Below are 13,985 nucleotides of genomic sequence, written 5' to 3'. Positions count from 1 at the left end.
AACAATAAATGAAAAGTAAATGAATTTGCCTCTTAAAAGATAGTGAATTTCACATGAGTTTCAGTGTTTTCAAAATTCTAGCTATATGTTATTTACAAGACATGACGTAAAAAATACAGTGTGAATAAAGATTGAAGATAAAAATCAGAAAAGATATACCAGGCAGATAATAAATCAAACTTCTGTGGTTATATTAATGACTATGAGACAAAATAGAATTTAACATGAAAAGGATTGGGGTACCTGGGTGGCTCAGTCGGTTAAGCATCCAACTCTTGATTTCAGCTCAGGTCTTGATCTCGGGGTCATGAATTTAAGCACTGCATTGGGCTCCATGCTGGGCATGGAGCCTACTTTAAAAAATAAATAGGGGCGCCTGGGTGGCACAGCGGTTGGGCGTCTGCCTTCGGCTCAGGGCGTGGTCCTGGCGTTGTGGGATTGAGACCCACATCAGGCTCCTCCGCTGTGAGCCTGCTTCTTCCTCTCCCACTCCCCCTGCTTGTGTTCCCTCTCTCGCTGGCTGTCTCTATCTCTGTCGAATAAATAAATAAAATCTTTTTAAAAAAATAAAAATAAATAAATAAATAAATAAATAAAAATAAAGTGAAAAGGATTAATAGAGTTAAAGAAGGATATTACTTAATAATAAAAGAAATACTTTATCAATAATATACAGCAGTAATCAACCCATATATATCTATCAACCTAATCTCAAACATATAAAAAAATAATTCACAAAATTTCAGGAAGAAATCTAAATCAGAGTGGAAAATTTCAACAAATTTTCCCAACAAGTGAATAGAAAATATAGAAAAAAATTATTGAGGATAGAGAAAAGTGTGAACCACCAAATTGTATAAGAGTTATCTAATAGATATATAGCAATTAAAAAAAAAGCCCAACCAATAGAATATATATTTTTCTCAAACCTATAATAAACATTTATTACAACTAAGTCAAATGCCATAAAATTTTAAAAAAGAGTGTGATACCATGTAACCACTATTTTCTGTCCATAATGCAATGCAATTAGAAGTCCATGATAAAATGTTGCCAAAACCTCACATTTGAAATTACTTACAGGTCAAAGAATAAATTATAATAACAATAATGAAGTAACTAGAGCTCTATGTCAGTGAACGCACTGAATAGGAAAACCTGTGGGACAAGGCTAAACCAGTACTCAGCAGTATATTTAGAAATTTAAATGTATATAAGTTTTTAAAAAGACTGGAAATTAGTGAACTCAGAATTTAGAAAAGGGTCAATGCAACTTCAAATAAAGTAGAAAAACCTGATAAATAATTCATTAAGTTATGTATTGATATATTTCCTATTGCAAATAAGAACAATAGATACAATGTATCTTTTGAAATCCAGAGGGATATATCTGGGTTCAAAGATAATATAAACATTATCCTGGACATCCAGTTTTCCTGGACTAGAAACTGAACAGAAACATAAAGGAATAAACAGAGCTGAGCACAAAGGCTGAATGCAAAGCTCTAAACCTAGAAATGGGCCATGGTTTCTGGGTGCTCAGCTTCCAAAGAGAAAATAAAGTACTTCCAAGGATTCAGGAGATTAGATCCAGATTCAATGCTGTAATCCATGAGGTGGTGTTCAACATCCTTGGACTGAGTTGAATAGTGTCCCTCAAAATTTCACATCTACCCATAATTCCAGCATATGATTTTATGTGGAAATAAGTCTTTGAACTAGTGAAATTAAGAGGAGGTCATACTGGGTTTGAGTGGGCCCTAAATCCAATCATCAGTGTCCTTATAAGAAGAGGAAAGGAGGCCCAGGGACACAGATACACAGGAAGAATACCACGTGGAGACAGAGGTAGAGATTGCACTGTTGCATCTACAAACAAAGGCATGCTGAGGATTGCTGGCAATTACCAGCCACTAGGAAGAATCAAGGAAGGATTCTTTCCTGGAGCCTACAGAGGTAGCCTGGCCCTGACAACACCTTGACTTCAGATGTCAAGCCTTCAGAATTGGGAAAGAATAACTTTATTTTGTTTTAAGCCATCAAGTTTGTGGTGCTTTGTTATGGCAACCCTAGGAAAGTAATACAAACCTCTTTGTAAAAGAGATTTTGGAAGAATAAATACAGAGAAAGAAAACCAGAAAGTCAGCAACAACAACAAAATACTCAAAATTGTTTAGTTTTGCAAGCTAAAACTTAAAAACACATGAACAAATCTAATGGTAAAAAAAATATAAGCACATAAGTTACCAATTGAAACATGACTTCATTCCAATTAAATTTAATATAATTTAGGAGTCTGACAAAGACTTGAAAATAAGTGTGCTTAACCAGCACAATAGGTTTAAAAAGGTAAATAAATGGCATAATGTCCATTAAAAAATGAATAAGAAATTATAAGAAAAATCAAGCAGAAATAAGGATATCAAATGGGGTTCCTGGGTGGCTCAGTCGTTAAGTGTCTGCCTTCAGCTCAGGGCATGATCCTGACATTCTGGGATTGAACCCGACATCAGGCTCCTCCGCTGGGAGCCTGCTTCTTTCTTTCCCACTCCTCCTGCTTGTGTTCCCTCTCTCGCTGGATCTCTCTCTCTCTCTCAAATAAATAAAAATCTTTAAAAAAAAGAAATAAGGATATCAAAAAGAACTCTTGGAAATTTTAGAGATTAAATGTATAGCATTGAGATAATAAAATGAATCCTAAATATGTAATAAATTTCAAGTCAATATAGTTAAAATGAGAACTGGTGAACTGGAAGAGAGTACGGAAGAATTTATCTAGAATGTAAATCAATAATCTGAACTGATTCAACAAAAATGAATGCCTAAATAATACTAAAACCAATTAACAATTAAAGCATACACCTCAAAAAATTCTAGAAAGAGAATGGAGGACGTGTCAGATATAAATGAAAGAATTAATGGCTTAGAATTTCCTAGAATTTGAGATATGAATTTTTGTATCAAAGGTGAACTTTAAATGCCTAGTAGAATATATATAAATGGACATATCAGAGTAAAATTACAAACATTCAAAGTAAAAAGGAAAACATGTTACAAAATAAATAGGTGGCTTACAAAGAAATAACAATTATACCAATAGCAGATGGGTACCAGCAACTATAGAGCCTAATATCCCTGATCCTTATTGCTTTGGGTTTGAGTTAAAAACACAAACCACATAGCAACAGAAGACAGTGTAGATAATGAAGAATGTTGGTAGTGAATAAAAACTAATGAGGAAAACTTTTGGACAATATCTACTAAGTGTGTACTCTACAACCCTGAGACATATTTTAAAGAAACTTTTGCTCACATACACAAGGATACATATAAAAGGATGTCTATTGCATTATTGTTGGTATTAGAAAAAAGTTAAATAATACAAGTATCCAATAGGGAACTGGATTAATAAATTGTGGCATGTTCACACATTGAAATGTGGTACAATAACTAAAAGTAAATAAAGTAGAACTGTGTGTATGAGCATAGTTTTAAAATGAGGGGCTAACAGAAGTTTCAGAATAAAATATATAGTATTATGCCAATTATTTAAAATGTAAAAACATATAAAGTAAAAAGTTTGTATGTATATATTCATGATATATATATACATACACACATTATAAAACCATAAAAATAAACTAGAAACAAAATCCATAACATTCAACATAGTCTTACATCTAGGAAGGGCTAAAAGAGAATATCATAGGGGCACACATGGGATTTCAATGTATTAGTATTTTATTTTGAATTGGTCTGAAATAAAATGGTAAAATTTAATCATTTTGAAAACCTGGGTGGTAAGTACAAACATATTAGTTGCCTTATTTTTTCTGTATTCTTCAAGTGTATCATAATAACATTTAGTGTATTCTTTACTGTATTCTTCAAGTGTATCATAATAACATTTAGAAGTAAAAAGATGAAATAAAAAGATGACACAATTATTATTACACCAGCATAGAGGTAACCAAAAGATAAAACACTGTTTTTTTAAAAGAATAAAATATAATAATAATAACAGTAATCAGGAAAGGCAAAGAGAAAGGAGGCACAAATAAATACTATGAAGAATAAAAAAGGAAATATAAGTACAAATACTTAGGGATTTAGATACAGCAATTTGGAAACATTAAATAGGGAGTTTTCTAGATGAGCATATATTACCAAATTTTACTATAAATACATAGAAAACACGAATATTTTCATAGTTATTTAAAAATGTGAATCAGTCAAAGACTCCCATTCTTCAAAGCACCAAGTCCAGATTCTTTTAAGACAAGTTTTACAAACCTTCAGTGAACTGATGATTTCTGTATAATACAAGTCATTCTGAGAAATGGAAAAAAAGGGAAAATTTCCCAACTCGTTATAGTACAATCTTAATATTCACATTTGACAAGTTCAGTAGGAGGAAAAAAGTGCAGGCTGATTCTACTTATAAATATGCATGCAAAAATTCTAAATAAAAATGAACAAATCAAATCTAATGTATAAAACACTCACTAATAGAGTTTATATTAGGCATGCAAGGATGGTTCAATACGAGAACTATCTATTAATCTAATATACCCTATTAACACAGTGAAGGGGGTAAGATCTTGGATATTCTGCTAATTATGCAGAAAAATAATTTGGTGATACTTTACATATTCATAATTAAAACTTTGAGCAAACTCAGAATAGAAGAGGAATTTTCTTCACTTGGTTAGGGTCATCAAAAAAACCCCACAGAGTAGAAATCACAATTGATTGTGATTTCTTTGGATGCATTCTTTTTTTTTAATTTTTTTATTTTATTAGTCACCATACAGTACATCCCCGGTTTTTGATGTAAAGTTCGATGACTCATTAGTTGCGTATAACACCCAGTGCACCATGCAATATGTGCCCTCCCCACCACCCATCACCAGCCTATCCCATTCCCCACCCCCCCTGAAGCCCTCAGTTTGTTTCTCATAGAGACTTCTCATGCTTCATTCCCCCTTCGATTACCCCCCCTTTCTTTATCCCTTTCTTCTCCTACCGATCTTCCTAGTTCTTATATTCCATAGATGAAAGAAACCATATAATTGTCTTTCTCTGCTTGACTTATTTCACTTAGCATTATCTCCTCCAGTGCCGTCCATGTTGCAGCAAATGTTGATAAATCATTCTTTCTGATAGCTGAGTAATATTCCATTGTATATATGGACCACAACTTCTTAATCCAGTCATCTGTGGAAGGGCATCTCGGCTCCTTCCACAATTAAGCTATTGTGGACAATGACACTATGAACATTCGGGTGCATATGGCCCTTCTCTTCACTACGTCTGTATCTTTGGGGTAAATACACAGTAGTGCAATGGCCGGGTCATAGGGTAGCTCAATTTTTAACTTTTTAAGGGACCTCCACACTGTTTTCCAGAGTGACTGTACCAAATTGCATTCCCACCAGCAATGTAGGAGGGTTCCCCTTTCTCCACATCCTCTCCAACAATTGTTGTTTCTTGCCTTGTCAATTTTTGCCATTCTAACTGGCGTAAGGCGGTATCTTAGTGTAGTTTTGATTTGAATTTCCCTGACAGCTAATGATTTTGAACATTTTTTCATGTGTCTGTTAGCCATTTGTATGTCTTCATTAAAAAAGTGTCTGTTCATATCTTCTGCCCATTTTATGATTTATTTGTTTCTCGTGTATTGAGTTTGAGAAGTTCTTTGTAGATCTTGGATACCAGTCTTTTATCTGTAGTATCATTTGCAAATATATTCTCCCATTCTGTGGGCTGTCTCTTAGTTTTTTTGACTGTTTCCTTGGCTGTGCAGAAGTTTTCTATCTTGATGAAGTCCCACAAGTGTTTTAATTAGGAAAGGATGCTGTATTTTGTCAAATGCTTTTTCTGCATCTATTGAGAGAATCATATGATTTTTGGCTTTTTCTTGTTGATAAAATCTATGACACTGATAGATTTGCTAATGTTGAACCACCCTTGCATCCCAGGGATGAATCCCACTTGGTCATGATGGATAATCCTTTTAAGATACTGTTGGATTCTATTAGCAAGGATCTTATTGAGAATTTTGGCATCCATATTCATTAGGGAAATCCATCTGTAATTCTCCTTTTTGTTGGGGTCTTTGCCTGGTTTGGGGATCAAGGTAATATTGGCCTCATAGAATGAGTTTAGTAGCTTTCCTTCTGTTTCTATTTTTTGAAATAGCTTTAGGAGAATAGGTATTATTTCTTCTTTGAATGTTTGGTAGAATTCCCCAGGAAAACCATCCAGTCCTGGCATTTTGTTTTTTGGAAGGTTTTTAATCACTGTTTCAATCTCTTCATAAATTGGCCTGTTTAAAAAATCAATTTCTTCCTGTTTCAGTCTTGGTAGTTTATAGGTTTCCAGGAACTCCTCCATCTTCTTCCAGATTGCTTAATTTATTGGCATAAAGCGGTTGATAAAAGTTTCTAATAATCCTTCCAATTTCATTGGTGTTGGTTGTGACCTCTCCCTTTTCATTCATAATTTTATTAATTTTGGTCCTTTCTCTATTCTTTTGGATAAGTCTTGCCAGTGGTTTGTCAATTTTATTTATTCTTTCAAAGAACCAGCTTCTAGTTCTGTTGAACTGCTCTACTGTGCTCCTGGTTTCTAATTCATTGATCTCTGCTCTAATCTTGATCAGCTGCTTCCTAGTGCATGGATTAGGCCTGTTCCTCTGTTGCTGTTCCAGCTTCTTGAGGTGGGAATATAAAAACTGCATTTTAGATTTTTCTATTTTTTTGACTGAGGCTTGGAGGGCTATGTATTTTCCCCTTAGGACTGCCTTTGCAGTGTCCCATAGCTTTTGGACCATTGTGTTTTCATTCTTGTTGGTCTCCATAAATTGTTTAAATTGATTTTTGATTTCCTGGTTTATCAAATCATTGTTGAGCAGGATGGTTCTTAGTCTCCAAGTGTTTGAGTGTCTTCCAAATTTTTCCTTGTGGTTGAGTTCCAGTTTCAAAGCATTGTGGTCTGAGAATATTCAGGGAATAAGTTCAGTCTTTTGGTATTGGTTGAGACCTGTTTTGTGACCCATAACATGGTCTATTCTTGAGAATGTTCCATGGGCGTTAGAATAGAATGAGTATTCTTTGGTTCTGGGGTGTAGTGTTCTATATATATCTATGAGGCCCAACTCATCAAGTATGGCATTCAAAGCTCTTGTTTCTTTGTAGATTTTCTGCTTAGGTGATCTGTCTATTGCTGATGGTGGAGTGTTGAGGTATCCTACTATTAACGTATTTTTATCTATATGTCTCTTTATTCTGGTTAAGAGTTGGCTTGTGTATCTTGCTTCTCCCCTGTTGGGGGCATATATATTTATAATTGTCATATCCACTTGTTGGATACATCCTTCAAGAATAATATAGTGCCCTTCTGTGTCTCTAACTATAGTCTTTAGTTTAAAATCCAATCTGATTGATATGAGAATTGCTACCCCAGCTTTCTTTTGAGGTCCATTGGCGTGAAAGATGGTATTCCATCCCTTTACTTTTAGTCTGGATGTATCTTTAGGTTCAAAATGAGTCTCTTGTAGACAGCAAATGGATCGGTCATGTCTTTTTATCCAATCTGCAACTGTGTGGCATTTATTGGAGCATTTAGGACATTTACTTTGAGACTGATTATTGAGAGATATGATTTTAATGATGCTATGTTGCCTGTAAAGTCTTTGTTTCTATAGATTGTGACTTTCTGTTCTGTATCACTCTTGGGGCCTTTTTACCTTTATAGAACCTCCCTTAATATCTCCTGTAGGGCTGGTTTTGTGGTTATGAAATTGGTCAATGACTGGTGATTCTGGAAGGTCTTTATTTCTCCATCAATTCTGAATAAGAGCCTTGCTGGATAAAGGATCCTTGGCTGCATGTTTTTCTCTGAAAGAGCTGTAAAAATGCCCCCCCCCCAACCCTTTCTCTCATTTCCAGGTCTGTTTAGACAGGTCTGACATAATTCTGATACCTTTGCCTTGGTATGATATTTGCGAATTGCACTATGACGTGACGTGGTGTAGGTTTGTCGTGGTCGAGCTTGGGAGGGGTCCTCTCTGCCTCTTGGACATGAATGCTAGTTTCCTTTGCTAGATTAGGGAAGTTTTCAGCTACAATTTGTTCAAATATCTCTTCTAGACCTCTGTTTTTCTCCACCCCCTCAGGGATGCCGATGATTCTGACATTGCAACGTTTCATTGAGTCAGTAATCTCCCGTAACCTACATTCTTGAGATTGGATTTTTTTGAGCCAATTTTCTATTTTAGCTTTCTCTTCTACTAACCCATCCACCAATTCACCGATACGTTCTTCTGCCTCGTTCACCCTGGCCGTCAGAGCACCTAGTTTTGACTGCTTTGATTCATAGCATTTTTAATTTCTGCCAGATTCGCTCTCATTTCCGCCCTTAGAGATTCTATATTCTCATTAACATTTTCCTTAATACTTTTTTCAAGTCTACACATCATCTTGACCATTGTTACTCTGAAGTCCATTTCTGATAATTTGGTTATATCCATATCCATTAGTTCTGTGGCAGAGGCCACAGACTCATTGTCTTTTCTTTGCTGGGGGGGATTTCTCCTTCTCGTCATTCTGATGAGGAGAGGTTGCGGGGTTGTCCAGAGCCCAAATTATTGACCGGGACCCAGGCCGTGTGCCCTTGTTTTATAGGGACCTTACGCATGTGGCTTCTTGATTTTTCAGCCTGCCTTCTGGGGGAGGGGCCTGCCATGCCGATACTCAGGCAACCCTGTTTGGGTAGAGTCTCTATGTCCTCTGCGAGGGGGTATGGGGATGGGCACACTCTGAGCCGGTATTTCCAGGCTTTTGTTCTTTGGCAGCTTTCCCTGGTGGTTTGCTGTGCCTCTTCTGAAAGTCAGAGCAGCAGTAGCCGAATCTCAGCCTCTGTCTCAGAACAGAGGGATCACAGACCACTCTCCACTGGGGTCCTCTGGCCACTTTAACTCTGTTTCTGTTGGTGCTGCTCAACCCTGCAGCGTCCCGGGATGTGCGCCCCACACCCGGCAACCCAGCCCTCACTTCCAGGGCCCGCGCATCTCTGTCCTTTGTGCTTCTAACTAACACCGCTGGCCACCAGCCGCCCCCGCACACTCCGGCTCCGTTTCAGTCTGGTCCCGTGCAGGTGGCTACCGCTTCCCGGCACCCGAACGCAGCAGCTCCCTCCCCCTTCTGTTTATCTTCCAATATCGGTGCGAGGTTTCACGGCTCCCCGCTTCGTACCTCAATACTCAGCGCTGGAGATGTTCATTTGTAGAGATGCAGATGTATCTTCCTGCGGCTCAGGCTGATTCCGTGGGTGTTCAGGATGGTCTGGTACCTATCCAGCTCCACTCAGGGGACTGGCTGAAAAAAGGGACCCCTACTCCTCCGCCATCTTAACTCCACCTGGATGCATTCTTAATTAGATACTGGAATAAAACTGCTATCACTGTCAGTATTACATTTAAATTAGAGGCTCAATTTTATGTAAAAAGATTTTTAAAACCCAAAAGATTGGACAAAGAAGAAAATAAGTGTGAATTTTCTGGATGAAAAATTCCAAAAAACATTTAACAAACGTTAGAATTAATGAGTTCAGGGGCGCCTGGGTGGCACAGCAGTTAAGTGTCTGCCTTCAGCTCAGGGCATGATCCCGTGTTATGGGATCGAGCCCCACATCAGGCTCCTCTGCTATGAGCCTGCTTCTTCCTCTCCCACTCCCCCTGCTTGTGTTCCCTCTCTCGCTGGCTGTCTCTACCTCTGTCAAATAAATAAATAAAATCTTAAAAAAAAAAAAGAATTTATGAGTTCAGAAAAGTTGCTTATATAAAATTGACATGCAAAACGATTAGCCGTTGTTGTCCTCATGGGAATGAAATATTAATAATTAATGCAAAACTAGCTTGTACTCACCACACTATGTAAGATTTAATGTGTTTTAACATTTTTTTTTGATAGATACATCTACCTTGGCTTGCCAGCAGCTCTAAGAGGAACAAGCTATATTCCAGCCTTTTTAATCCTAATTATTTTGAAGAAACGTCTTCTACCTGGTGAAAATGCCTCTTCAGGAACTGTGCTTATAGAGGCAAAGGTTACAGGGAAGGAAAATGAGTGCAAAGATATGCACAAAAATTCCAAAATTTTAAATGATGATGAATTGAAAACTAAACTGTAATGCCCTATTGTATCATGCTTCCCAGAGTTGGAGAATACACTACCACTTAATTGTTTTTAAAATCAATAGGGATACAGAGGGTAACTTTTTATCTTTATGAACCTCAAATTTTTGTGTCTTTTGTTGTTATTGTTTTTACTCAAGATAAAAAAATGTTCAATGATGGTATTTCTGAGGCATCCATGACACTTGGGATTTTCCTCAGAGGGACATTTATAATAACCTTCAAAACAGGATATTAGAGCCAGCTTTAATTTTTTGTGTGAAAATAGCAATTTCTCTTTCAAGTCATGTGAAAGGAGGGTATATTCCCACATCTCCTTTTCCAAATGATTCTAAAAATTTCCTATTGTAAAAATCTATTTAATTTCATTGAATTTCTGCTTTGATATTGGGGTTATTTAGAGACTGATACTCTTATCCTGCTTATGTGAATATTTATTTTATCAAATGTATCACTTTTATGTGAAAGAAGCCCACACCTTCTAATTCTAGGAATTGTTCTTTAACTTTTCTTATTCCTTTCAGACATGATTGTTCTAAAATAGATTCCTCATTAATATGCCATCACTTGCTCTCAATTTGTTCCCAGCTTTATTATTCAAGTCATATATTTGCTCATTTTTTTCAGAATACTGAAAAAATGAGTCAGGTTATTAAAAATCATGAAGCAAAGATTGTTGGATTTTTTTTTTTAACAATTCAAACCTGACTAAACTTTGAAAAACAAGTGTCTCAGTCAAAGGATGAAAGGATGATATTAGAAAAACCCTGTAGTGTCAGATATTTTCAAAGGAACATTTTCCCAAATTTAGGAGACCTATCCATGTGGTCCAAAGTTAGAACACAAATACTAATTTTCCATAATTCATCTCAGAGAACGATGCTTTAAAAAAGTAGCTTCTGTTATGAAACTGGGTTAATAAAATTCAAGATACACATTAAAACTAAATCTACTCATATTATTATTTTTTCATTTATGGATACAATAAAAGGATGAAAGAATTTTAGAAGACAAGAGGCCCTATTGATGATATAGAGTTTCTGGTTCAAGGGAGTAGAATGAGGAACCATATTTATCTAATTCTTATTTTCTCTCCTTATTCTCCATCCCACTTAAATAATAGTCAATACATAAATCATTATATAAACCCATCATGGGATGAGATTACAGGAAGGGAGGGTGGGAGTAGCGGGAATCAATATACTATGGTTATATATGTGTAATATAGAGGGAATGTAAATTCCTCCAGGGATAGAAGAGTGGAAGAAGGTATAATCTAGAATGTGATCACAAGGAGCCTGGGATGTAGGTAGGAGCCCCTGAGTTGCAAATTCAAATACAATAAAAAAAAATGGTAGCTTCACAGAAAATAGACCAGTTAATTGAAAGACTGCCTAAAGATATTTTGAAGACTAATATGATTTCCTGAATGATTAGATGTGTCATATGAGAAGAAAGCAGCTGAGAGGAGAAAGACTGGGTAGGTCAGTCTATAAGAGTTAAGTTTTGGACTGTGGAGTTTGAGATTTCATTTCTGGTTATATTAAAAATAACCATGATTTAAGACAGGAGTATTGTTGAAACATGAGAGAAGAGCTTATCATTAGAAATGAGGAATGTAACTCAGGGTAGGTATGATTGCAGCAGTGAGGTATAATTGTGTGTTTATAGTTGAGTGTTAGAGTCTGATGACAACAAACTGGGAGTTTGTGAGCAGGAAGTGGGAAGAATCACCTGGAAGCTAAAAGGAGGAACAAGGACTTACCTTATCTCCAGAGACTTGTGAGAAAAAGGAAACAGCACCACATAAGAAGCTTTTGGGGGGAGGAGAGGAAGATGGTGACTCAACTTATACCATGAACACAGCTAGATAACTATCAAATTATCCTAAATACTCCAGAAATTGGCCTGAAGACAAACAACAAATTCCACAACTAAAGGGAGAGAAGAGGCCACATCAAAGAAGGTGGGAAGTGCAGAGATGGGGTTTAGAGGAGAAACAGATACAGGGTGCTGCAGAGGGATAAGGAGACCCAGCCCTCTACACTCTGGCAGGACTGCCCTTCTCAGTCAAGTTTGCCTCAGTCTCAGGGCCGCAGGCCCCTCCTCTCAGAAGATAAGCACAAACCCCTGCCCACACCACATCTCCCAAGGAGAGAGTTCTGCAGAGCCCCAGTTCTAGTGGAGTTAGTGTCAAGTCTCATTTCACAGGAGACTAGATAGAGCACACCTCGTTAAAACTTGCCACATTCTGGCCAGGGACCAAAAAGTGCCCACAACAGGCAAGGAGAGCCTCTTCAAACAACTGGCCTGAAGGATAGAGCAGCCAAAACACAAGAGCAGAACATATCCAGCACATACCCGAGACACTCCCCAAAGCACCAGGCTCTGGGCACCTCATGACCTCTTCATTAGGCCATTACTTTCAGAAGCAGGAGACATAACTAACTGGCTTTTCAAATGCAGAGAAGGCAGAGACTTAGACAAAATGCAAAGATGAAGGAATTTATCCTTAATGAAGGAACAAGATAAGGCCATGGTCAGAGATCTAAGTGAAACAAATATAAGTAACATGCCTGATGAAGAAGTCAAGAAATAATCGTAAGAATAATCACCTGGCTTGAGAAAAGAATAGTAGACATCAGTAAGACCCTTATAACAGAGATAAAAGAGTTAAAAAAGAATCAATCAGGAATGAAGAATGCAATAAACAAGATTGGAAACAGGCTTAATGCAATGAACAGCAGGCTGGCAGAAACAGAGGAATGAATTAGTGACCTAGAAGACAAAATAGTGGATAATATGAGGCTGAACAAAAGAGAAAAAGGAGAGTTATGGAACAGGAGAATACACTTAAGGAACTCAGGGACTCCACTGACATAATAACATCTATATTACAGGAGTCCCAGAAGAAGAGAGAGAGAAGGGGGCAGAAAATTTATTTGAGGAAATAATAGCTGAAAACTTCCCTAATCTGGGGAAGGAAACAGACATCCAGTTCCAGGAGGCACAGAGAATTCCCATCAAAATGAACAAAAGCAGGCCAACACCAAGATGTATTGTAACTAAATTTGCAAAATATAGTGATAAATAAACAACCTTAGGGGCAGCTGGGTGGCTCAGTTGGTTAAGCGGTTGCTTTCAACTCAGGTCATTATCCCAGGGTCCTGGAATAGAGACCTGCAATGGGCTCCTTGCTCAGTGGGGAGCCTGCTTCTCTCACTCCCTCTCCCTCTGCCTTTCATTCCCCCTGCTTGTGCTCTCTCTTGTGTCAAATAAATAAAAAAATATTTTTTAAAAAGAGAAAGAAAAAAATCCAGTCCTAATTGAGGGAAGAATAGAAGCAAACAAATGTAAGAATATGTCCTTTACTGCTAACTACAGATATATTGGCAGAAGATTGTTAACTGGTAATCTCTTTCCAATGAAAAGAAAAGAAAGGAAAAAAAAAGAAAAAAATGAAAAGAAAAAGCTTTCTGAGAATATAATATGTGCTTCTTTTTTCTTTCTTTCCTGAACTATGGCTATTAGACCTTGAGAAGCAGCAGCCTTCTTGCAACCAAGAGGCAACAGGCATAGGAAATGACAACATTTGAGGAAGGTGGAGCAGAAAGACAGCTAGAGCCTGGCTACCTGGTATAGTGTTGAACACCTGCATAAGCAGGGTTAGGGCTAAGTTTTATGGAGTATTAAGCTTCTAAAACGTGAGAGGAGAGTTTATATAAGAAAAATAAAAATTGTGAGTACAAAATGAGGTTAAAAGGGGATATTTAGAATGAGAAAAAAC

General features: G+C 37.0%; 1 protein-coding gene across 3 annotated transcripts in view; it reads left to right on the top strand.

Annotated features, from left to right (window-relative positions):
• Nucleotides 1-10,869, top strand: part of SLCO1A2 (solute carrier organic anion transporter family member 1A2) — a 99,816-nt gene extending 88,947 nt beyond the window's left edge. For all 3 annotated transcript variants that reach the window (XM_044385196.3, XM_044385198.3, XM_044385197.3), the window contains one exon: nt 9,975-10,869. In XM_044385196.3, the coding sequence (XP_044241131.1) occupies nt 9,975-10,194 (220 nt within the window). In that variant the 3' untranslated portion in view covers nt 10,195-10,869. The remainder of the gene's footprint in view (nt 1-9,974) is intronic.
• The last annotated feature ends 3,116 nt before the right edge of the window (nt 10,870-13,985 follow it).

Source organism: Ursus arctos, unplaced genomic scaffold (genome assembly GCF_023065955.2).
Source record: "Ursus arctos isolate Adak ecotype North America unplaced genomic scaffold, UrsArc2.0 scaffold_26, whole genome shotgun sequence".
Taxonomy (NCBI): domain Eukaryota; kingdom Metazoa; phylum Chordata; class Mammalia; order Carnivora; family Ursidae; genus Ursus; species Ursus arctos.
The sequence above is the reverse complement of the archived record's forward strand: the minus strand, read 5'-3'. Positions and strand labels throughout refer to the sequence as shown.